Raw genomic sequence first — 24,664 nt, 5'->3', positions numbered from 1 at the left:
CATATTTTTACAAAATAGATTATGTGAACATTGCTGAATAACAATCATATATATTAAATGTATTGCAGGAGTTTAGCTTGACATTAACCAAGTTAAAGGACAATTAAATGAACCGTACCAAACATGTAGAAGTCAATGTGGGATTTTAATATATAAACAAAAATGCTTTACAGAAGTTTAGTACAATTTTGTAAAGGAAAGCAGAGGAAAACATTTTCCCAAATGAATCTTTTCAAAATGTCACCACCATTCCGAAAGGAAGTGAAGAGGTTTGTGTAATAGCAGTCCTCCCTGACCAGCTCTGTCCCTGACTCTAAACCCTGACTCAACCCTAACGCTGAACCCTCTGAGGGCAGGAAGACGCGCCTTCCGTGTAAAGGTACGAACAACAGAGAAGGAAGAAGAGGAAGCAGTAGAGAGTAGTGAAGTAGTGAGGTTAGTGACAGACGTGAGGGAAAGGCGTGTGGAAGCACACGTTACATGTGGGGTCAAGAAGATCATTCCCACTGGAGGTCATTGATACATCAGCCTCAGATTGCTGAGCTCAGCAGGTCTTCTGGAGGACGAGGCGCAGATGAACTGAGGAGACGGGACCAGCAGGATGTCAGGATCAGGTGAGGTTCAGCTCAGGTGTGTCTGCCCGGACCAAACAAGGACATTGATTAGGTTCAATATTCAAAAGATGTAACATTATCTGAACAAAAGATAAGTCATTAAGGAGCAGGCAGGCTTTAGGGCGCCTTGCTCAAGGACGCATCACTGTATTCTGAGGACTTGAACCCTGCAACATTGGTTTGAGAGTTCAACCCCCAACCCCCTACCTGGTCCACTATGTCCAGATAATGCAAACTTACGAGGAATCCTTGATGGTAGAGTCCTGGTTGTCCTCAGGATTTGCCTTCCAGATGTACGGCTTCTCCATCAGTCCTCCAGATTCCTCGTCTGGTTACAAACGTAATATGTCTCTAATGTAAGGTAACAAACAGTAGTAATTTGTCTCTAATGAAAGGTAACAAACACAGTAGTTTGTCTCTAATGTAAGGTAACAAACACAGTAGTAGTTGGGCACTAATGTAAGGTCACAAACACAGGAGTAGTTGGGCTCTAATGGCGCGTAACAAAGTAGCAGCTGTAGTTTGTCTGGTAAACAACCACAGTAGTATGCTGTAACTTTTACTGGACAAACTAATCGTGCGTTACAACAAGTCCACTCTGTTAATTTTATGCAAACTTACGAGGATCCTGGTTGGTAGAGTGATGTCGTCCTCCAGAGTCTTGGCTCCTCCATCAGCTCACCTCAGCCAGAGTCCTGGTCTGGAACAAACAGCGCGAGTCTGGCCCCAACGTCTGGTAACAAACATTTAGTTTGTCTTATTTTTAAGCCCTTTATTTCCACTTTGTTAGGTTAATACAAACTTACAATCCTTGTTGGTAGAGTGATGGTAATCCTCCAGATTCACGGCTCCCCTACCAGCTCGCCTCCGCTCCAGAAACACGTTCTAGTAAGAAAACACAGCGGTAGTTGGTTAACGCATGTCAAAGGAACAGCTGTATTTTTCCCTTTAAGTCAACCATGTAATTAAATACAAACTTACGAGGAATACAGCAGCTCTCCTCAGACAGATTCCTGGTCTGGAACAAACAGCGGAAGTCTTGCTTCAACATGTGGTAAAACAGATGTAGTCGTCTGGTATATATGGTACAAACGCCGGTAGTTTGTGGTAGCAGAATTCTACGAGAAATGGCAGTGAGTGCGAAGATCACTTCAGAGTCAAGCTCCATCTACCCCACGACAGACGTCATTCACCAGGCAGGACCTCCACCAGCTCCTCCACCAGGCAGGGCCTTCAGCACTTTTCAAAATGTCACCACCATTCTGAAAGGAAGTGAAGAGGTTTGTGTAAAAGCAGTCCTCCCTGACCAGCTCTGTCCCTGACTCTAAACCCTGACTCAACCCGAACGCTGAACCCTCTGAGGGCAGGAAGACGCGCCTTCCGTGTAAAGGTACGAACAACAGAGAATGAAGAAGAAGAGAGTAGTGAAGTAGTGAGGTTAGTGACAGACGTGAGGGAAAGCCGTGTGGAAGCACACGTTACATGTGGGGTCAAGAAGATCATTCCCACTGGAGGTCATTGATACATCAGCCTCAGATTGCTGAGCTCAGCAGGTCTTCTGGAGTACGAGGCGCAGATCAACTGAGGAGACGGGACCAGCAGGATGTCAGGATCAGGGCGGGTTCAGCTCAGCTGTGTCTACCCGCGACCAAACAGGATCAGGTGAGGTTCAGCTCAGGTGTGTCTGCCCGGACCAAACAAGGACATTGATTAGGTTCAATATTCAAAAGATGTAACATTATCTGAACAAAAGACAAGTCATTAAGGAGCAGGCAGGCTTTAGGGCGCCTTGCTCAAGGACGCATCACTGTATTCTGAGGACTTGAACCCGGCAACATTGGTTTGAGAGTTGAACCCCCAACCCAGTCCACTATGTCCAGATAATGCAAACTTACGAGGAATCCTTGATGGTAGAGTCCTGGTTGTCCTCAGGATTTGCCTTCCAGATGTACGGCTTCTCCATCAGTCCTCCAGATTCCTCGTCTGGTTACAAACGTAATTCGTCTCTAATGTAAGGTAACAAACAGTAGTCATTTGTCTCTAATGAAAGGTAACAAACACAGTAGTTTGTCTCTAATGTAAGGTAACAAACACAGTAGTAGTTTCTCTAATGTAAGGTAACAAACATAGTAGTAGTTTGTCTCTAATATCAGGTAACAAACACAGTAGTAGTTGGGCTCTAATGTAAGGTCACAAACACAGGAGTAGTTGGGCTCTAATGGCGCGTAACAAAGTAGCAGCTGTAGTTTGTCTGGTAAACAACCACAGTAGTATGCTGTAACTTTTACTGGACAAACTAATCCTGCGTTACAACAAGTCCACTCTGTTAATTTTATGCAAACTTACAAGGATCCTGGTTGGTAGAGTGATGTCGTCCTCCAGAGTCTTGGCTCCTCCATCAGCTCACCTCAGCCAGAGTCCTGGTCTGGAACAAACAGCGCGAGTCTGGCCCCAACGTCTGGTAACAAACATGTAGTTTGTCTTATTTTTAAGCCCTTTATTTCCACTTTGTTAGGTTAATACAAACTTACAATCCTTGTTGGTAGAGTGATGGTCATCCTCCAGATTCACGGCTCCCCTACCAGCTCGCCTCCGCTCCAGAAACACGTTCTAGTAAGAAAACACAGCGGTAGTTGATTAACGCATGTCAAAGGAACATCTGTATTTTTCCCTTTAAGTCAACCATGTAATTAAATACAAACTTACGAGGAATACAGTAGCTCTCCTCAGACAGATTCCTGGTCTGGAACAAACAGCGGAAGTCTTGCTTCAACATGTGGTAAAACAGATGTAGTCGTCTGGTATATATGGTACAAACGCCGGTAGTTTGTGGTAGCAGAATTCTACGAGAAATGGCAGTGAGTGTGAAGATCACTTCAGAGTCAAGCTCCATCTACCCCACGACAGACGTCATTCACCAGGCAGGACCTCCACCAGCTCCTCCACCAGGCAGGGCCTTCAGCACGACTCCTCCATCAGCTCCTTCAGCAGGGCTCCCCCAGACATAGATTCCTGGTCTGGTTACAAACACTGGTCTCAGCAGTAAATCACCAAGGGACGCAACACACCCCACCACCTGCATCTGAAGTTCACTTGTAAAAGTGAAGACACATTTAAAACATATTTAAACACTTAAATTAGACCACGTCTGCCGATTCTCGCTTTCAGCAATTCATCCACTACGCTCGTAGCAGCACTAGTAACAATAATGGCTCGCATGACTCTTACATAACCCCTGTATGAATTAACTCAAATCACATCTTGGCACAGATTTAAAGTCATAAGATGATCAAAATCAGACCTAAACTACCGTGGATTTTAGTGTTTCAGATGAGCTTGGTGATGGTTACCCTCTGGTCCGGTGCTGCAGGCCCGGTGCTGCAGGCCCCTGGTCTCCAGCCTCAGTCTCTGGTCCATCCTGGCACCACAAGCCTCCGGTCCCCAGCCTCTCAGCCTCACCTTTCAGCTAGAGCAGCAGATTTACATCAGCATTTGCCCAACAATGAACTTAATTGACTCATCCGAAACCGAGTTAAAGTTAATTGAACTATTATTTTATAACTCAAGGCTAGAAAAGACTTTAGAGGCCAGACATGAGCATCCTGTTTTTGGGAATGAAGAGAGAGCAGTCCACAAGTTTAAAGAAGTGGTTCAGGCCATGCATTGAAACTGACCTGAGCATACTCACACACCAGAGCACTGACCTGTTCTGGAGGACTTCTGACGGGAGTTGGAGGTCTGGCTCTGGGTGAGGAGGTGGAGGTCTTGCTCTGGGTGAGGAGGCAGACACCTTGGGACAAACTACATGTTACCTTTTAAACCTTGTACAGTTCTAGAGCATCTTCTACTGTAACATCTGGGAAGGACGGCCATTATTTTAGCTTTGATATTATCCAGTTGGTAACTCTGCACCAAAGTTGCTGTTTAACGTCATTCCATTTGGTAGGGTTTAACTTCTGTGGCAATTAATGACTGCAGATATTTAGAACGTACAAAAGCTGAAGTAACAAAGAACACTAAGCAGTAGCGATATTAAATCAAATATACTCAGCCATATTCAGGTGCTGGGTTCCTTTGAAATGCCACCTTGAAATGATTTTCATCCGTCACCGATATAAAAAATGGGCGCGCAAGTAGGACGCCGTTTTGTACGCAGCGAGAGTCCCGTCACGTCAGCGTGGTTAAAGTACGGCGCAACCATCGGAAATGATCAACATATTGTACGACGTACGCGTCAGTATGTATTTAATATCAAACTTAAGTTGTTTAAGATAAGGGGCCACAATTCCCAATGGAAACGATTGAAAAATAGTTGCCGTTGGCAACAGCTCGAGGTTACGCGAATACAATCCAGAACGTTCTGCCAGATTCCCTCAGGGGACTCCCGTCCAACTAACTGCCAGGTGGTTTCTTATGGTTGTCAAGACTACAACGTTCTATGCTAACCATCGGGACTAAATCAAGTGACCGCACTCAGAACCTTCCACGGCGGGAAGCACAAACCGTCCGACCGGAATCCGAACATTCCGGCCGGAACCAACCAAAGAAAAAACAGAACCAGCGCCTCACCTTGAGCTGAACGGAGGAAGATCGTGAAGTCCAGTCCAATGATCTTCATTAAAACACAGCCAACAGACTTACCTTGAGGAGATCAGTTTGTTGCTGTTGGTCATTACTACTAATCAGTGTATCTTTACATTATTATGCACCCAGTGTGTACAAGTTATATCACTCAAAACCGTACGAAGAACCAAACTACCATGTACGACCCACAACAACTTTAAACCTAAAATCATTCAAATCAAAACCGTGTCTACATTTTACAATTATCTAGATTATTCAGGGTACAAACCATACAGAGCAAATCTAAACGTTGAGCTCACAGAGAGCCGACCATAGCCCTGCAACGTCACCCTGACCGCCTCATCACCAACAGCAAATCATGCCAGCCAACACATGTACAGGTCCAGTGAGAAGTGGGCATCTGAGTGAAAGGACCGCCCATAATAAAAAGAAGCCCAATTCCTGAACTATCCAACCATCTTCATGGTTTAAAGATTTACAGACTTGACATGCCATTGTGTTCTGATCACCTTTGTCTGCTCCCTCGTTACTTATAAAACTCTACATCTCCATCACAAGAATGTTGCATCCTACTCATGGGGGTGTGGTCTGAGTGAGCAGAGATGCATGCTGGGATACAGTGCTTTCTAAAGTCTTCAGTTCTATAGACACGCCCCTCAGGAGAAACCAAGTGTTTGAGAATCTGTCTTGACATTAGTTACATGAGCTGGAATATCCTTCAAGATGGCCCCAGGATTATCAGAGGAGAAAGGCCAAGAGGAAGCTGTGAGGGTTCTTCCTCTCAGCCAGTGGAACAAAACAACGGTCTTCATCAGAGTACCATCGAACACTTTGAAACATCCTCCTCTTTACACCTTGAAGCCCCAGTGAAGGTTTCCTCACCTCCTCAGCTGAAGAGTACAACTTCAGCTCGAAGAGCGCACTAGCTGGAGTTCCCAGATTGGTTCTGATTTAAGGGAACCAATCGTTCAGCTAGTCCTGTCCGAAACAAATACAGTTCAGCCTGAGAAGACGTGCAACTGAGAGCAAGACAAGATCCACAGGGCTCTCCATCAATCCAGCCAGGTAGGAAGAGCCGTCTCATTACAGGTCTGAAGGTTATCTTGAATATCCATTTAGGTCCCTTTCCAACGTCACTCTCCTTTTGGAATTCCTTTAGGTGTCCATCCTCCATTGATCCTGATTGGTGTAGTCCTAGTTTGAAGTCACTGATCTGAACACACCGCTTGCATCCTTTTACACTCGAGTTGGATACCCTCCTTCCTGCCCAGTGTGTTGGATATCGCTCTGCAGCATCGCTCTGGGCTCTTCATGTCTACTGGAGGCCCGTAAGTAAACGTGTGGCCGTCCATCAGGTATGATTTAGTTGACCATTCCAATATCCCAAGCAAATCACACAGATCCCCGTATTATCACTGTCAAAGCAAGCCAGACACACATAGAACCCAGGACACACACGTAGAACCCCATGCCAGGTGTGAGTGGGAGACACACAGTAGAACCCTGCGATGCTCAAAAATCATCCATCTCATGACACACACACACACACACACACACACACACACACACACACACACACACACACCTGAGCCACAAAAGGCCAAACAATCATATAGGGTAAAAACATCATGCCAAATAACGTTCCATCATCCAACCCCAGCTCTCCTGCCAGGGCACCCAGAACAACCAATGTCTCCAGAGAAGTAAATTATGTGCAACATTTTTCAGTGGCGTCCCACATTGTTGATGGATTATGCTTGGCGTCTCCAAAATGTGTCCCAGGTTGATTCAACGTCTCTGAAGTCATGTCTTTGTAGTCCAGTGGTTTCCTGAATGAAGGGGCCTTCACAGATGCAAACGGTGCAGCTTTAGTCAGCCTGAGGACAGGAAGGAGGTCATCTGTTAAGAAGACTACCCAGTGGATGGGGGTGGCTCTTGAGGAGCAGGATCCATCTTGGAATGGCCCCAATTAAGACCTTCTTGGAAATGAAACTGTTCCTGAGGAGTCACGATGTCTGGAGGGGACTGTTGAATGTGTTCCATGGTTCTGTGTCAGACTGAAGTTGTGTTTTAGCTGTTGAGATGAGGAGCCCCCTCATCTCCCCCTGGCGTTTCTCCTTCTGAATCCCCGTCTCCATCTTAAAGAACATTCTAGTCCATGCAACTGACGTCACGACGGTTTCTCAAACACTCGGTTTCCCCTGAGGGGGCGTGTCTACAGACCTGTAGAATTCAGACAGCTCTGTATCCCAGTATGCACCTCCGCTCACTCAGACCACATCCTCATCAGTAAAGCAACTCATGTGATGAAGATGCAGAGCTCAGGAGAGTAGCTGGAAAGAAGACTGAAGACATCAGAACCCAACCCATTACTCCAGCTTACAACAATAACTTGGAGCCTGTAACCATTTTAACAAATCATTAAAACCCATAAAACATAAACCAAACACCTAAGTAACCCATGAACCAATAAAACATCCTTATTACTGAGATCAACCTTCAGGTAACGGGTTAACTCACCAGGAAGCCAAATACATCAATGTGCCCAAGAGTAGTGAGAAACTTATGACTTACAGTTTGCAGTTCATCTTGATGGTTAAGTTGGGATACTCACAGAACTGCAGTTAAATATCCATGATAGACCTTTGAAGGAAGGAACAGTTTACTCATGGTCCCCAAACTTGGGCACTATCCCACAGTTCAACATCTACCATCTCCATTAAATCAGAAAAATTAATGACAATACAAATTCAGGGCTTTTGGGATCATCCAACCTTTAAATAATGATTAAGATAATTAACTAATCCAGCTTTTTGATACAAGTTATACTAATTATTTGACTGTCATTAGTCAAGAATGATTTACCTCTTACTTTGACAAGTTTGAAAGTATAGTCTCTAAAATCTTACCTTCAGGTAGAATCATTACTTAAATTTCAAATGAGTTAATCCGCCACAATCCCCGATTTCCTTCACACATTATCAGTGAATTATATTCAACATAGGCTACAAGTCACGTAAGTTGTGCTTTGCCAAACAATTCTACTCACATCAGGTTCAGATGAGATGCTCCTCTTTACTTCAAAAAGTCTTTAACCTCAACAAAACGGTACACACACGTTGGGGTTTCTGGGAACACAACATACCGCGTTTGGGAGACGCTAAACTGTCAAACAGTGGGGGACAAAAACGTACGGTCCGGTTCCCTCTTAAGTGAAACGCACCAGATGCAACCAATTAACTGATTAAGAAAACCACATGGCAGGCGAGCTGCGGCAGGGGAGTTAATTAGTAAAACTCAACGCAGGTCCGGCGCCCCCTGGTAACAGTATGAGGCTATTTGAGCTCCGTGTTTGATCTTAAATGACCTCACACCATACAGACAAACACGTATTATTTTCCCAGTTTATAGATTTTTCAAGAAGAAGTTTTTTTCTTCTCAAAATGAATTGATAACATTCATGAGTAAGTCCTATCACATTAAATAGATTAGGGTTCAAACTGACACTAACATTCATGTGGGCTATGTGGGGTAGATAAGAACAAATCCAGTTTCTTTTATCAGCTGTAATACGTTTTAAAGCGAAAATATGACATGAAATGTTTTATTTGCCTTAAAATGAGTTGATAACATTCATGAGTATCACATAAAATAGATTATATTCCATCCAGTGTCCATTACCAGCTGAAACACCTTTACATGGGCAAATATAAGACATTTCAGTCGTTTCCCTCCTGCCAGAAAATGATCTGAAGCCGAATCTTGTAGTTACAATGATATTTCTGCTCCAAACTGACACTATAACATTCATGTCGGCTATATGGGGTAGATAAGAACAAATCCTGTCTATTTTATCAGCCGTCATACGTTTTAAAGCAAAAATATGACGCATTGGAGTTTTCCTGGCAGAAAATGATACTGACATTTTTTATATGCTTTAAAATGTGTTGATAATAATCATGAGTATCACCTGCCAGAAAATAATCTCAAGCCGAATCTTGTAGTTAAAATGGTATAATATATACAGCTTTTTATTTCATAACACTTATAATCAGTTTTTGTAGGAATCAAAACTTTTGGTATAATTACAGGGAAAAATCTCTGAACTTTAGAAAATATAAAATACAGAGACAAGTACAGCGCTCATGTGATTTGCTGAAAACGAGGAAGACATTTGATTGGCTACATAGTTCCCTGTTAAAAAGAAATGTATTTGTTAATCGAGCAATATCAAGGGACTCGGATGAACCACATATTAATGCAGAGTCCACTAAAAAGACAACACATTGATGACTTGTTCTGTCGTGTGTTTTTAGCCACTACCTCCTTCGCTGTGAACTAATTTGCCCTCTTGGGAAATTTAATAAAAAAACCATGAACCTTGAACACGAGACATGCTTTCAAAATTTAAAAACATTGTGGATTAGCACAAAAAAATAATATTTTGTAATACCTCCCTTGTTTTTAAAGATAAACACCAAACCGATGTGTTCATAAACTCACATTGAAGATTTCACAGCTTCTTGCTTCCCTTTAAAACACTTTTTCAAGATTCTTAGACAGAATAATAACAGTGAGCATCATTTACATGCATTTCTCATTTTTTATTTTGCCTTATTTTTCTTCCAAATTTGCTGCTCTTAATTTAGATCAAGCATGCAAATATTTATTTTGGCATGAAACATACAACCTTTCAGGTAGTTTAGCATTAATTGCGAGTTGCTAAAGCAAAGTGATTAAACTAAAATTAATTTTACAACCAGGAATTGGAAGGAATTCCATCTATTCTATGTTCACTTTATACATTACACACATACCAGGCACATTCAAAGTTAGATATGTAACGTAGACACCTTGTACGGTAAATCAGTTAAGGCCACAGTTCGATTTCAATGCTACTTCCTCTTTTTCCCATTCTTCATCCGACATGGCCATGCAGGTCGGATGGTACCACCTCTTGCATTTAGTGCATTCAACCTGAAATATATTTTTAAATCACATTAGATTAGGCTTTCTTGAAAAAAAAATGCTAATTGTATATGTGATATCAAATGTTAGCCAAAGCCGTATCCATTGAAGGGGCGATTTTACAGTGCTATCAAAAGTTTAACTTAAATTACCCATTTTGTGTTACCCTTCTGTCCAGTGGGATTCTCCTGGCCGCAACTGGAACAATGGTCTGTTTCACTGAAGACTAAAATATAGTGATTTTACAAATTACTTTCACTGTTGATTAAAGGTGGGGTAAATAATGGATATAAACACAAATATACGCCAACTCCCCATCACATGCCATTTATCCTGCTCCCTCCATGTTGATGGATGGGGCATGAGCCAGAGTAACGAATAAAATAAAATGGATAATTAATAAGACTAATGATAATAACTGTTTCTTTGAAAAAGTTACTCTACAGTACCAATTTTTATTATCATTGTTCATTCTACAAACCAGAGCACTGCAGTATGGTTTTTGCCATGGTGATCCTCCGGTCTTTTAAGTCTTTTAGTGATGTGGGTATTTCTATTCCCTGGGGGACAACGGGAAAAGCCTCCACCATGTCTGTAGCCATCTGTTTTATCATAGAAATACAAAGTAGAAACTTTTAGGTGAAAAAAATTAAGGATGCCATTATTATTATTATGGCGTTCCTTCCCTCTTAGTTTGATAGTTTGTCCAAGTGTCATGTTAGGTTCATGTTCTACCAAGCTCATACTTTTGTTATGATGCTCAGAGGTCCAGCCAGACATCTGCCACTCAGCTACCCCTGCCCAGACACATCTTACCCCTGCTACAGCCCGTGCCAGCCATTTCCACTTCACTGCCCAGGATTTCTCTAACAATAAAATCAGTTTAACTTCATCCATTTTCCTTGTCTGTGTTCTGCACTCAGCACAACCCCATAGCAGTCATGTTTTTACAACAATCAAGCCTAAACAAACATACGTTTTGATATTCAAACTATTTATCAGGGGATGAAGACATTACCTTCATGACGAAAACACCACAGCTACAACCATCCTTTTGAATGCTGTGCTTGATTGTGGCTTGCTGCCACTTTACATCCACCCAATCAGTCTTCTGTTAGCGGTTCTGCCGCCTCCTGAAGAACTGGCTGTAGTGATGGTTGAAAGATTCAAAACATATTTTATCCTGATTGTAATTTTAATTCAATGAGGGCCTACTTTGCTACAAAACAAAAAAAAACGTTGTTACATTACATCATTCTTAATGTTAAATAAAAAATAATACAAAATTAACTGATAACATTTATTAAAATCGAATCTACATTATTATTAGCGGACCCTACCGAAACCGTTCCGCAGCAACGCCTGACTCTTTGTCCTCATGACCCAAGGGATCCATGACAAACACGTTTTGGTTCAACTTGTAGGGATACTAGAAGGAGAAATTACATTTCATTAGAATTTCACTATTGGCAGAGTATTATTAATGAGGATATATTTTGTAATATGTTCATTAAGGTTTTTACCAGGAATTTCCAGTGGTTGTTTGCAACATTCATGAATCCTATGACTCCATCGTAGTTGTCAAAGTTAAGCTGTAACAGCAATTATTAACAAACCTATTTTAGAGAGCTTTACATCTTCTAAATGTTTAATAATGTTAGCTTTTGTGGCGGCGTGGAGGGTCTCAATGTGAATCTTAGGTTGCTCGACAACGCCACCTTGGGACTTGCACCCAAGGAATTATTATATATTATTTTACATTGATCAAAGACACAGGTTCGTTCCACTCGACAGGCACGACACGTGGTTCCCAGTTTACAAAAACACTTTATTTAATAAAGTATATGTTATCATAAAAATTAACATTCACCCCAAATAAACAAAGAAATAACCTAATCAGGGGCTGAGGCCTACTGGTGGGGAAAGAGCAGGTGAGGGGGAAGGGGACTCAACAAAACTAAATTAAAGGAAGAGGGTTCACCCAGACACACGTGGCAGTCACACTGTGGTATCACCAAATCTAAGGAAGGACAGCACACAAGAAGGGACACCACCACCCACGTCACCAGCACCACCACCAGCCTGCAGCCACTGGGAAGGAAACAAAAAGGAAGTTACAATGGAAATAATTAACCCAAAATGTACAAAACAATATACAACAAAGCAGGAATACAAAACCAAGGGATTAACTCCTCACAATCATTCGGCTAAAATGAAAGGGATAAACAGGTTAAAAGTGTGGTGTCGGCAGTCCACCATGCAAGCCGGCTGTAGCAAAAAGTCAGCAACAGCACCAAGCAGCACAGAGCAGCCAGGAATAAGTGGCTGCCAGAGATAAGGCAGGGGACAACGTCGTATGTAGCAGCAGAGAAACTGATTAGCAGCAGAGAAACTGTGATTAGCAGCAGAGACAAAACAGCAGTGGCCCCAATCAGCTGATGGAGGAGTCACATGAATCGCCACCTGTAGACTTCGGCCAGCTGAGGAGCGTTCCCCGTCAATAAACATAAAATTTGTATGGCTAAGCTACATTTATTAAGGCCTTTGGAGGCTAGATTTAAGGTAGCATACCTGTTTTCAAGGTCAAACCTGCACAGGGAGAGGGAGTGAGAGAGAGACCCACACGGCAGCAGTCATCTACCTGTGAGCACACTAGCATTAGCTACAGGATAGCATTCGGTGTAACACAGAGAGAGGGGACACTTACCACCACTAGAGAAGACCAGGGACTAAACGGAGCACAGAGTCGCTGCTCCGCAGTGAAAACACACCGGCTTTAAGCATGAGGAGAGTGATAAATGAAGCAGTCGCCGCAGCAGGGGCACAGAGCATTACCTGCACAGGTAAACACCTGACCCGGAAATGATGCCTCAGTGAGAGCGCGAGAAGGAGGGCCGTACTTATATAATGCCGCCCTAGTGGTCAGCTAATGCAATTAACTACAACAAGGCAACCCTATTTCTATACTGCTACACTTTGATACAATTTTAGCATTTTTACCTTGCGTAATGAGTGATTGGCCATGGCAGACCGTGCTCCAAAAACTATGACTCCGGCAGGATAATGGTTGAGGATATATATTATTTTCCTTTTCTTTCACATTCAGTATGGCTCTGAGGTAGCACTCAATTGTCTGAAAAAAATGATTACATTAGTAATAATATCTCAGACTGTACAAAATCTAAATGAATATAAATGTGATGGTTGCTGCGTAAAAAAAAAAGTTTACCTCGGCCAGCAGCCACTTGTGTGGTGCTAGAGAATTGAATTCACTCTGTCGAAGAATGAACTTGAAGGATATAGGCTTAAGAAGGATAATTGACTCACGGACAATAGTCCTGTAGTGCTATTGACTAGTGTGACTGATCATACTTTGCTGACGCATACACGTTTCAAGGCGATATGGCCGAATCTCGATTCTTCCCCTTGCCCCTTTTGCTTTGTCTTTGTCTTTGTCTTAACCCTAGCACTTGCAAGTGTAAGGGCCAAGGGCTGAGATCTTTCCCCTATGAAATGAGACGCCACTCGGTTTCGGGTACGTCATCATTCATCGTCGCCAGCTGGCTGCCCCGTCACCAGAGCGCCGAAACGCCAATAAAAGCCAGAGAAGAAGAGCGATATATATATCTTAGATGCTGCCGCCATCGTTGAAGAGTTGAGGGTGTGTCTTGGTGAAACGGATCAGTGTGTCCACGGTTCGGTTCAGATAACCGTTTTGGGCCTCGGTTTCGGATACGGTTCGGATTAGGATCATGTCCGTGATAGTAAAAAGGCAGACTTTTTTTTGACGGAGGGTTTGGGGGAGAAACACAAAAATGAATGAGACCCACAGGCTATTTGCAATGTGTTAATTGACTGCAATCAGACAACTTGCAAGGCTTTTTTGTGCAATAAATGTTCCCCTAAATGCATTTGAAAACATGGTGCACTGAGTGTAACATGTAAGGGATAACGGCCGACGAGGCTTAGAACTCTGGCGACGAGCGCAACGAAGTTTAAAGCCCAGTTTGTTTTGAACGCTGACAGGCTGAAGGGAGGGGCGGGAAAAGTCTAATTGGCTCGGGCAGCACTGGAGAGAATGCATTCCGCTGGGTCCTAAACACCCTTTTGTATCGGACGTAGGCTACAGTAGGCAAAATACGCTACATAAGGCAATGCCTTCATGAAACCGAAATCCGCGGATCTCCAGAATGCTCCGAACTGTGGTAAACGAACCGAACGGATTCGGATACAATTCGAATCCGCTGCAGGCCTGTAGCATCTAGCTGGCAAGCTACCATATAAGCCAATGGAGTGGTGGTATACGCGCTAATTGTATCCTAAAACTACCGTTTGAAAGCTTCAGTTAAGACCTACAATACTATGCATCGTTCGTGTAGCACATTTCAGATCAAACCGAGTCATTATAAACATATCAAAAGTTGTGTAGATAGCTGTAAAATATTCCTCGCTTCAAGCAGCCATGTTTTTTTGAAAATTCCCGGTTTCGCTATGTGCTCTGGGATAGCCCTTGGAGGAGCAAGTGAGCTCTCAAATCATCTTAAAAATAAGGGGTACATAGCACTCAATCTTATCCCTTAATCTTGATCAAATTGGGTATTGAGACACCACTAGCTCTCACATGAACGCGCAACTTCAAGGGTAAGGGGGAAGATAAGGGGTAAGGGGAAGTATTGAGATTGGGCCTAGCTTTAACAGGATGTGCGCGCTCCCGCGGCTGAAATCACTTTCTGGCAGCTGATCACCTTTTGGCGCAACACCGGAGTAACGGCTCGTCACACACCCGCTAACTACGTCCGACATCAAAGTTAATAGTTATTAGAAGAGTCGTTCTGTGATGTTTGTCAGAGTATAACTTCGGGTTTAATGAGTTGGTTTTATCCCGTGTGCCGAAGAACAAACATCGCGTCGCACTGTGTAACTAAACAGACCTCCCTCTGTCCAGAGACGGGTGACGACGAACGAATAATTTGTTAATTAGCATACGTGTGCGTGCACTGTGTATCTCCATAATATGTCCCCCGTATTTGTGGGACGTGGGTCCTGTTAAAAGAGATTAAAAAATAGAAAGGTACGTGTTCCCCCAAAACAACTACATGATTATTATTCCATTAATCTTGCAATTTTTTTTTTATATATAGTAATGCAGCATTAATCAAAATGCTCTCAAAATTTTCCCCTATATTTAGTTTGTCTCCTTAGGTGTGTTCCTGATTATGCAGGTTGTAACTAGGCCTTCGCACATCAAACCCATATCTCTCAGACAGACATGACGGAGAGGCAGACAGACAGACAAACTCAAGAATGACTTCCCTGGGAGACAAACGGTCACATACTTACACACACACACACACACACACACACACACACACACACACACACACACACACACACACACACACACACACACACAATGACGTGTGAGAAGCCAGACAGACATGGTTGACTGAGTGTACGGCTGAATCAGCATGCCTCATGGCTCCATGAGTTCACAGATAGAGAACACCTGGATCTCTGCTGTGGCAGATAGACCCACGACCTGGTCTGTACTGTATCAGTAGAGACCTGGTCTGTACTGTATCAGTATGATAGAGACCTGGTCTGTACTGTATCAGTATGATAGAGACCTGGTCTGTACTGTATCAGTATGATAGAGACCTGGTCTGTACTGTATCAGTATGATAGAGACCTGGTCTGTACTGTATCAGTATGATAGAGACCTGGTCTGTACTGTATCAGTAGAGACCTGGTCTGTACTGTATCAGTATGATAGAGACCTGGTCTGTACTGTATCAGTAGAGACCTGGTCTGTACTGTATCAGTATGATAGAGACCTGGTCTGTACTGTATCAGTATGATAGAGACCTGGTCTGTACTGTATCAGTATGATAGAGACCTGGTCTGTACTGTATCAGTAGAGACCTGGTCTGTACTGTATCAGTATGATAGAGACCTGGTCTGTACTGTATCAGTATGATAGAGACCTGGTCTGTACTGTATCAGTATGTTAGAGACCTGGTCTGTACTGTATCAGTATGATAGAGACCTGGTCTGTACTGTATCAGTATGTTAGAGACCTGGTCTGTACTGTATCAGTATGTTAGAGACCTGGTCTGTACTGTATCAGTATGATAGAGACCTGGTCTGTACTGTATCAGTATGATAGAGACCTGGTCTGTACTGTATCAGTAGAGACCTGGTCTGTACTGTATCAGTATGTTAGAGACCTGGTCTGTACTGTATCAGTATGATAGAGACCTGGTCTGTACTGTATCAGTATGTTAGAGACCTGGTCTGTACTGTATCAGTATGATAGAGACCTGGTCTGTACTGTATCAGTATGTTAGAGACCTGGTCTGTACTGTATCAGTATGATAGAGACCTGGTCTGTACTGTATCAGTATGATAGAGACCTGGTCTGTACTGTATCAGTATGTTAGAGACCTGGTCTGTACTGTATCAGTATGATAGAGACCTGGTCTGTACTGTATCAGTATGATGCACTCAAACAGTCATGTATCCATGACTGCACTCCCAAACATCTGTCCATTTCAATCATTTTTTTTACTCACACTCACCCCATGCACACACTTCCACACCCAAGCAGTCCCACTTCCACACTCTCATCAACGCATACACAGACTCACACACACACACACACACACACACACACGCGCGCGCACGCACACACACACACACACACACACACACACACACACACACACACACACACACACACACACACACACACACACACACACACACACACACACACACACACACACACACACACACACACACACGTACACGCAGTCCCACTCACACACCCTCATCAATGCATACACAGACACACGTAGATTAACACATACACACAGGCACATAACAAAGCCACATTCACACACCCTCCCCTAGGTTTGACTAGACTCGCACTAAAGAATGCAGGGAGGCAGCGCCCAGTGTGTGCACACACGGAGGACCAGCCTAAACACGCTGAGCCGCCACAGCTGGAATGCAGTCATGTCCTCGATCAACCCCCGCAGAGAAAGTGTGACGCCTGATCCACGCTCGCTCATCACTCCGCCCTCTCTCTTGTGCCCCCCCCCACCATATCCTCAGCCTTACCTGCAGGCTCTCTAGAGAAATATACCCCCACCCCTACATGCTCCTTATAGATAGATAACTAACTTAATATAACTTTATCCATCAATTCCTTTGATACGAAAGCCCAGCAGCAGTTGAAAACACAGGATAAGTTACGTTACAATAAAAATGCAAATGAGAACAAAAATAGCTAGCAATGCAAAAGTAAAGACAAAAAATAGAACAAACAGGGCAAACAAAACAAATGGTTAAAACAGTATAAATTATAAAGCTGTCCTGTACCTTTACAGTATATTAAAGTGCAAAAATGCAATGCATTTGGATCTGAATTCACTGTGACTGGCTAGGGATAAAACGGCCGCTAAAGGACTGACAAGGTATGTTTCTGGTGCCGCTGTGGTCACTCTGTTGACAGGGTTTGATCAGACGTCCTGGAGATCCAGAAGCTTCTATTCAACAAGGAAGAGTGCAAGAGCATGATGGAAAAGATAAAGTATAGAGAGAGAAATGAAAAACAGAAATAAGCGTATGAAAAGGGATCGCAGTCGACGAAACAGTAAACAAAGTACAACTGCTCTAGGAATGAGATGTAATGTTACCACTACTACTGCAACTGTTACTAGAAAGTAATACTGCTGCACTTTAAGTAAACAGCAATGCCAAAGGAAATCAGTGCTGAATCCGTGCACATGAGAAATTGTGTTTTAAATCAGTGTTCGTGAGGGAGAATTTAAACAGGGCATCATTGCACATTTGATCGCAATGTTGTTGATGAATCATTCTAATCTTCCCTTCTTGCTTGACTAGCGTGGGCGGGGCTTGGGCTCTCCTACATATATAGTTTCAGGTGGTAGAGTGAGCATACACAAGAGACAGTACACACAAACCCTTCTTTCTTATTACTACAATGGGATTCAATATTTGGTAAGTTTAAATTTATTATCATCTTAATATTTTTCATAGTAATATACAACTTCAGAGTGGATATGGTGGAATAGAAAGAAAATATTTTGGGGGATAACTAGCAATAACCTTAAAAGTATCCTTAACAAATATTTATAATGTGTTATTTTCCTTATTTCCCATGAACATTGGTTGTATGATATCACAGATATTCCACAGGCCTGGAAATTACCTGAGATCATGATTGCATAGTAACCCTGTTTTTCTTCTAACAGACATCGTGATTTTACAGCCAACTGCTAACTGCACACACAGACGCACCAAAATGAACTGTAGCAGGTGAGACATTTTCACGACTTGAATTATTGCTATGCTTGTTAGTTCCAAGTTTTTTTGCTGTGATTATTTAAACAGATTATGCCGCATGATAACACACGCCATATATTTACCTTTGTATACAGAGAGGTATAACAAGCAATACTGATGGAAATTATAAGTGAAGAAAACAGTGTAAACATTTACCAATGCATGCACAGTAATCCAACCACTATGCAAGCTGAAAATAATGCAAATTAATGAAAAGATAAAAGGCTTAAAGTCGTTTTTCTAGCAAAGCGTGGCATGCGTGCGTATCAAGTGTAGCGCCCAGGCCAGCTGAACCTCCACTCACCCCTTTCTCTCCCTCCCTCTCCCCAGAGTCCTCCCCGTATTTGGTCCTACCCCCCAACAGCCCATGGACCTGGCCATGCAGCTCTGCCTCTCCCAGAGCCAGCCCCTTTACCACCTGCTCACCATGTCTACCCTCCGGCCCCTCAAAGCCCTGCGCGAGCCCTCCAAGGACCCGCAGCGGCCCGACCGGACCGGCTCTCCCTTCTCCTCCCGCTCGTCCTCCCCCAACTCCACCCCGTCCTCCTCGCCCGACTCCTCGCTGACCTCGGAGCCGCGGAGCTCCCTGAGGAGCTGCCTGCGTCGCCGCGGCGGAGGCGCCGTCCGGAAGCGGGTGATGTTCGCCGACGCTTGGGGACTCGCCCTCGCCGAGGTGCGACTCTTTGTGCCCGAGCCCGCCCAGAACACTGTCTTTGGAACTCTGTCGAGGAGCCGCCACCAGTTCAAAAACAACCAGCTGCCCTGCTCTCCTTTGGCGGCGAAGCCTCAGGTCCCGGCGGCGAAGCCTCAGGTCCCGGCGGCGAAGCCTCAGGTCCCGGCGGCGAAGCCTCAGGTCCCGGCGGCGAAGCAACAAGTACCGGCGGCGAAGGCTCAGCTCCCGGCGCCGTCGCCCGCCCCGGGGTCCCCGCCGCTCAACGCCGCCACGGGGAAGCGCCGGCAGTACCAGCTGAAACTGGCCTCCGCGTTGCCCGCCCCGGACTACTCCTCGGGCCTGAAGGACGCCCGGGTTCAGCTGGAGAGCTGCAGCGTGACCGAACGCGGCCTGATGGGCACGGTGCGCGTGGCGTGCAGCGGCGGCGGCGGCGAGGAGCGGGCCGTGCACGTGCGCCTGACCTTCGACTCGTGGAGGAGCCACCGGGACGTGCCCTGCACCCTGCTGCTGCAGAACTGCGGGAACACGCAGACGGACGTGTTCGCCTTCCACGGGCCGCTGCCCCGGGTGCTGCTCGACCCCCGTGAGGGAGTGGAGTTCTGCCTCTATGTGCGGGTCCAAGGAGAGGGCGGGGCCAAGGTCTACTGGGACAACAACGCGGGGAAGAATTACAGGGTGGTGTGCATGGAGAGCGAGGACTCCAAGCAGATGCACTCGCGGACTGCCAAGCCTGGCTCAGCGCTGTTGCCCACCTCGTCCTCGTCCTCGTCCTCCTCCTCGCCCACCCTTGCTATGAAGAACTACATCAACCACCGGTCCAGTTGGAGTGGAACTGCAGGCAATTGGACTTCGTTCGACCGCCCTGCTTGCCACTCGCTATAAAAAACTGTTTTTATTTTTTGTAAGGCCCCTTGGGGTTACATGTCGGAGGCTTTGGGTCATTTAAATTCAAAACGCATAAAGTGTCAGCAAACGTGAATGAGGTGGAACCAAAACGGATCGGAAAAAGTTGTGAACTATTTGCGACGCCACAAACTTTGTAGGGATGAGTTATTTGAATGAAGCATATCACCGCATCAACGGTCAAGAAAACGGAGTGGGCACTAACGTGGTGTGGGAAAAAGTGAAGGGAAGGAGAAAGTTATGATGTGACACAAACAACATCGTAGGCGTAGTCATTTAAATTCAGCGTCTTAAAATGTAAAGTGTGTGATTCATTTGTGATTGGAAACAAATTCTGGTACATTTAAGCTGCAAACAGCTTGCAACTCTAAAAATGAAGCAGATGTTATTCAAATGCAATGTCTTACCATATTAATTGTAAACAGACAAACAGAAATACAAGGGAAAAAAGTCCTGGATGGAAGATGAGTTTGCAAGTGTTTGTGGCTTTGTGAGACAGAAATATATTGTTTACAATGACGTATATGATATAGTCCACGGTACCTCTACATAAGGTAGCTAATTAGACAGAGACCAACTTCCTGCAATATGTGAACATTTGTTGTCATGTTTTATATATGTATTTATATCGATATATCTATAATAAATAATTTATTGTTCTTTAAATCACTGTTGTGCGAGTGTGGTTTATTCTCTTGTTTTCTTCATTAAAATGTACATATTTCATAGTTCAGAAGTCTTAAGTAAACAAATTGTAGCAATAGTTAGCTGGGGAAGGAAGTAGTAGTAGTATTGGTAGTACTAGTGGTAGCAGTATGCTTGTAGTAGTAGCAGAAGTAGTAGTAGTAGTAGTATTAGTATAGGTCTATCTACTCCTGAGACGTTTGGATTTGGGGACCCTAGAGATCTATCTTCTCCCGAGATGTGTCGATGCTGTGACTCTAGACATCTATCTTCCTCTGAATAGTCCTGAAGTGGGGACTCAGAAATCTTCCAGTGAGGGAATGCAATTTTGGAGTATTTCTTTCGACTGATGCTTCCTTGTTCCTTATGCACACGTAAAGCTGACGCGTGTGTGTGCGTACGTGCTATGTATGTGTGTGAGTTGATCTGATTGCGTTCACGGGGGAGGGAGTAATGTGCGGTTACTGACCCTAAAGTGGTCTCCATGTATGTCATTAAGGAGCAGGTGGCGGATAGGGGGCGTCTTGCTCTATGAGGCCTACCGATTGCGGAAAAACAGGGTTCATAACCCAAAGCTTGAAACTGGGGAAGGTTCCACAAAACTATCCCGTTCCATTATTATTATAACTGTTAGAGTTTGCACAATGGTAGCCTGTGAAGACACATTTGTGATGGTTCAGGCCAAATTGAAAAATTCCGTTTGACTGAAATAAAACAGCCTGCAACAAAGAGCACCAACACATCACAAGAACGTCCTGCAATAAGAGAAGGAAGAGCGAGGCCCGATAAATGACCTCATGTGACGTAACCAGTGGTGGGTAGAGTACTGACCGTACTCCCCCCCCCCCCCCCCCCCCCCTTTCCCGCCGAAAATATCTTCCTGCGCGTCCGCATCCATGGAGTTTCTAGTCCTCAGTCGCAACGGTCGACTCGTCTCCTCAGCTATGGATTCGCAACGATGTTGCAACCTAGGGAGGGCGCGTCGCTAACGTGTACGCTTGTATGACAGTCAACGAAGATATGAGTTTATCCAAATACTAATTTTAATGATTGCACAATGGTAAATGTAATTGAGTAAAGAGTAGAATTCTAAATCAAATATTTACTTCAGTAAGAGTAAAATTGCAGACTTAAAGGATCTTTTTGTTTCTCAGAGGCCCCATGACCCGTTTGATTGATAGGGTCCCGCGAGGACGCATGGTCTACTCTCTCCAGAGGGGCCTGTTGTCCGGCTGGTCTTTCCTGGGAGGCTTGTTGTCTGGCTGGTCTCTCCAGAGGAGCCTGTTGTCTGGCTGGTCTCTCCAGAGAGGCCTGTTGTCTGGCTGGTCTCTCCAGAGAGGCTTGTTGTCTGGCTGGTCTCTCCAGAGAGGCCTGTTGTCTGGCTGCTCTCTCCAGAGAGGCCTGTTGTCTGGCTGGTCTCTCCAGAGAGGCCTTTTGTCTGGCTGGTCTGTCCAGGGGAGCCTGTTGTCTGGCTGTTCTCTCCAGAGAGGCCTGTTGTCTGGCTGTTCTCTCCAGAGAGGCCTGTTGTCTGGCTGGTCTCTCCAGAGAGGCCTGTTGTCTGGCTGCTCTCTCCAGAGAGGCCTGTTGTCTGGCTGGTCTCTCCAGAGAGGCCTTTTGTCTGGCTGGTCTGTCCAGGGGAGCCTGTTGTCTGGCTGCTCTCTCCAGAGAGGCCTGTTGTCTGGCTGTTCTCTCCAGAGAGGCCTGTTGTCTGGCTGTTCTCTCCAGAGAGGCCTGTTGTTTGGCTGTTCTCTCCAGAGAGGCCTGTTGTCTGGCTGTTCTCTCCAGAGAGGCCTGTTGTCCTGCTGGTCTCTCCAGAGGAGCCTGTTGTCTGGCTGGTCTCTCCAGAGAGGCCTGTTGTCCTGCTGGTCTCTCCAGAGGAGCGTTGTCTGGCTGTTCTCTCCAGAGAGGCCTGTTGTCTGGCTGCTCTCTCCAGAGAGGCCTGTTGTCTGGCTGCTCTCTCCAGAGAGGCCTGTTGTCTGGCTGCTCTCTCCAGAGAGGCCTGTTGTCTGGCTGCTCTCTCCAGAGAGGCCTGTTGTCTGGCTGCTCTCTCCAGAGAAGCCTTTTCTTCCCACACCTCCCCCCCTCCTAGCTTTTCTCCATGTCCCACTGTGTTGTTGTGGATCAAAACCCCCCAGGTAATGTCCACACGGGAACCACAGCTGGTAACCATAGCGACAACAGCAACAGCAGCAGCCGCGCGGTGTGTCGTGTACACACACGCCATGGGTGTGGTCCTCAGATCCTCCTCTGGTTTGATTGACAGCAGCGGGGGAGGAGCCCAGGTGTGTGAATGGTGATTATTGTGCCTCCCAACGCCTCGGTGTTATGAATCAGCTGACATTTGATTTGGACCGGTTCCTCTCTCTCATTCCCTGAGCTTGGCACCAGGCCGGAATATCTGGCTTCCCATCTACCGCTTCCCCAGTGCTCTCACACAACACCGGAGCCCATGGGAAATCCAAGGCTTGTGCTTGGGGGGCAGTCCCTTCCCTGACCCCCACCTTATTGGTAAATGGACTGTATTTATATAGCACTTTTCTAACCAGTGGCCGCATTCAAAGCGCTTCACAATATTGCCTTACATTCACCTGTTCATGCACACATTCCCACACAACGACGGCGGTGTCAGCCATGCAACACCACAGCCCGCTCGTCGGGAGCAGTTAGGGGGTTGTTTCTTGCTCAGGGACACCTCGGCACGCGGAAGAGGAGCCATGGATCGAACTAGCCACTTTCCGGTTGCCAACCAACCCGCTCTGCCCTCTGAGCAACAGGCCGCCCCAAGAAAAAGAAGAAGAAGAGTGTGGTCGTGTTATGAACATAACACGGACACATTCTCCGGGTGTGGGGTGGGTTAACACTTAACACTCAGGGTGGGTTAACACTTGCAATCCCCACTTGCATGCTCCTCGCCGGCCTGATGCCGTACACCCTCTTTTCTCGCTCACGCACACTCTTCAGCACGTGTTGAGGCGTCAGGGGACTAGTGGAAGAGTTCTCGTTCACGTTATTGACCTTTCAACGGGAGGAGGTCTGTTCACCTGGTCATGTGGTCAGGTGGACAGGGGCATCACGTGCACATCCTTCAGGTGCCAGGGGAGAGGAGGCATCACGTGCACTCTCTTCACGTGTCAGGTGAGAGGAGGAATCACGTGCACTTTTCACGTGCCAGGGGAGAGGAGCAATCACGTGCACTCTTCACGTGCCAGGGGAGAGGAGCAATCACGTGCACACCCTTAACGTGCCAGAGAGGGGAGGCATCACGTGCACACCCTTAACGTGCCAGAGAGGGGAGGCATCATGTGCACACCCGTAACGTGCCAGAGAGGGGAGGCATCACGTGCACACCCGTAACGTGCCAGAGAGGGGAGGCATCACGTGCACACTCTTAACGTGCTAGTGAGGGCAGGCATCATGTTCCACTTTGAGGGTCAGGCTGTGCAAACAGACTCTTTGGGAATCTCGATTTAAAAATATCATTTGTGCGCAGCGTGAAGTTGTATGTGTTGAAACGGCACTAATCGCCTAAGTCAATAACACGCTAAGGCCTTTCATGGCTTCCCTTGTCTTACAAGCTAATTAGATCCTCTATGCTCACGTCCTTCTACAAAAAGATCCAAACAGTAGAACTTTGTTAGATATGTATGTGCATCGCCTCAACAGAAATACAACAGAGAGAGAGACAGAGTGTGAGGGAGAGAGACAAAGACAGAGAGTGAGACAGAGAAACAATGAGAGTGAGAGACAGATTGAGACAGGGGCAGAGAGTGATACACAGAGTGAGTCAGAGAGAGTCAGAGAGCAGTAAAATCTGTGGGAGGAGGGTGTGTTGTTGCTTTGGGAACAGAGATGGCTAGATGCCATTCAG

The 24,664-nt window shown here is 45.3% G+C and overlaps 1 protein-coding gene and 2 long non-coding RNA genes across 29 annotated transcripts; 1 reads left to right on the top strand and 2 right to left on the bottom strand.

Moving 5' to 3' along the window:
* Positions 1–126: 126 nt before the first annotated feature.
* LOC132447586 (uncharacterized) lies at positions 127–5,211 on the bottom strand. Of its 22 annotated transcripts, none has more exons than XR_009523131.1 (14): positions 4,662–5,211; positions 4,319–4,404; positions 3,965–4,080; positions 3,321–3,631; positions 3,146–3,224; positions 2,961–3,072; positions 2,510–2,597; positions 2,097–2,298; positions 1,787–1,876; positions 1,596–1,632; positions 1,421–1,499; positions 1,236–1,347; positions 851–942; positions 129–636 (listed from the first exon to the last, which is right to left on the bottom strand). It is a non-coding gene; the product is annotated as an uncharacterized LOC132447586 (long non-coding RNA). The 22 variants fall into 22 exon arrangements; XR_009523133.1 differs by lacking the exon at positions 4,662–5,211 and having other exon boundaries at positions 132–636; positions 3,321–3,357; positions 3,512–3,631; positions 4,319–4,592; XR_009523147.1 differs by lacking the exon at positions 4,662–5,211 and having other exon boundaries at positions 127–636; positions 851–937; positions 1,236–1,314; positions 4,319–4,605.
* Positions 5,212–8,604: 3,393 nt separating this feature from the next.
* Positions 8,605–13,568, bottom strand: LOC132447565 (uncharacterized). 4 transcript variants are annotated; one of them, XR_009523117.1, is made up of 8 exons: positions 13,396–13,568; positions 13,167–13,299; positions 11,690–11,758; positions 11,507–11,595; positions 11,185–11,311; positions 10,648–10,768; positions 10,319–10,392; positions 8,605–10,175 (listed from the first exon to the last, which is right to left on the bottom strand). It is a non-coding gene; the product is annotated as an uncharacterized LOC132447565 (long non-coding RNA). The 4 variants fall into 4 exon arrangements; XR_009523119.1 differs by having other exon boundaries at positions 10,648–10,758; XR_009523118.1 differs by lacking the exon at positions 10,319–10,392.
* Positions 13,569–17,422: 3,854 nt separating this feature from the next.
* Positions 17,423–20,778, top strand: ppp1r3c2a (protein phosphatase 1 regulatory subunit 3C2, duplicate a). Of its 3 annotated transcripts, XM_060038606.1 has the most exons (4): positions 17,423–18,191; positions 18,446–18,509; positions 18,867–19,347; positions 19,390–20,778. In XM_060038606.1, exons 2-4 carry the CDS (start codon positions 18,496–18,498, stop codon positions 20,089–20,091), a joined length of 1,197 nt encoding a protein of 398 aa, XP_059894589.1. In that variant the 5' UTR covers positions 17,423–18,191; positions 18,446–18,495; the 3' UTR covers positions 20,092–20,778. The 3 variants fall into 3 exon arrangements, with proteins under 3 accessions (XP_059894589.1, XP_059894587.1, XP_059894588.1); XM_060038604.1 differs by having other exon boundaries at positions 18,867–20,778; XM_060038605.1 differs by lacking the exon at positions 17,423–18,191 and having other exon boundaries at positions 18,202–18,509; positions 18,867–20,778.
* The last annotated feature ends 3,886 nt before the right edge of the window (positions 20,779–24,664 follow it).

This window comes from Gadus macrocephalus, chromosome 19 (assembly GCF_031168955.1).
Source record: "Gadus macrocephalus chromosome 19, ASM3116895v1".
NCBI lineage: Eukaryota > Metazoa > Chordata > Actinopteri > Gadiformes > Gadidae > Gadus > Gadus macrocephalus.
The sequence above is the reverse complement of the archived record's forward strand: the minus strand, read 5'-3'. Positions and strand labels throughout refer to the sequence as shown.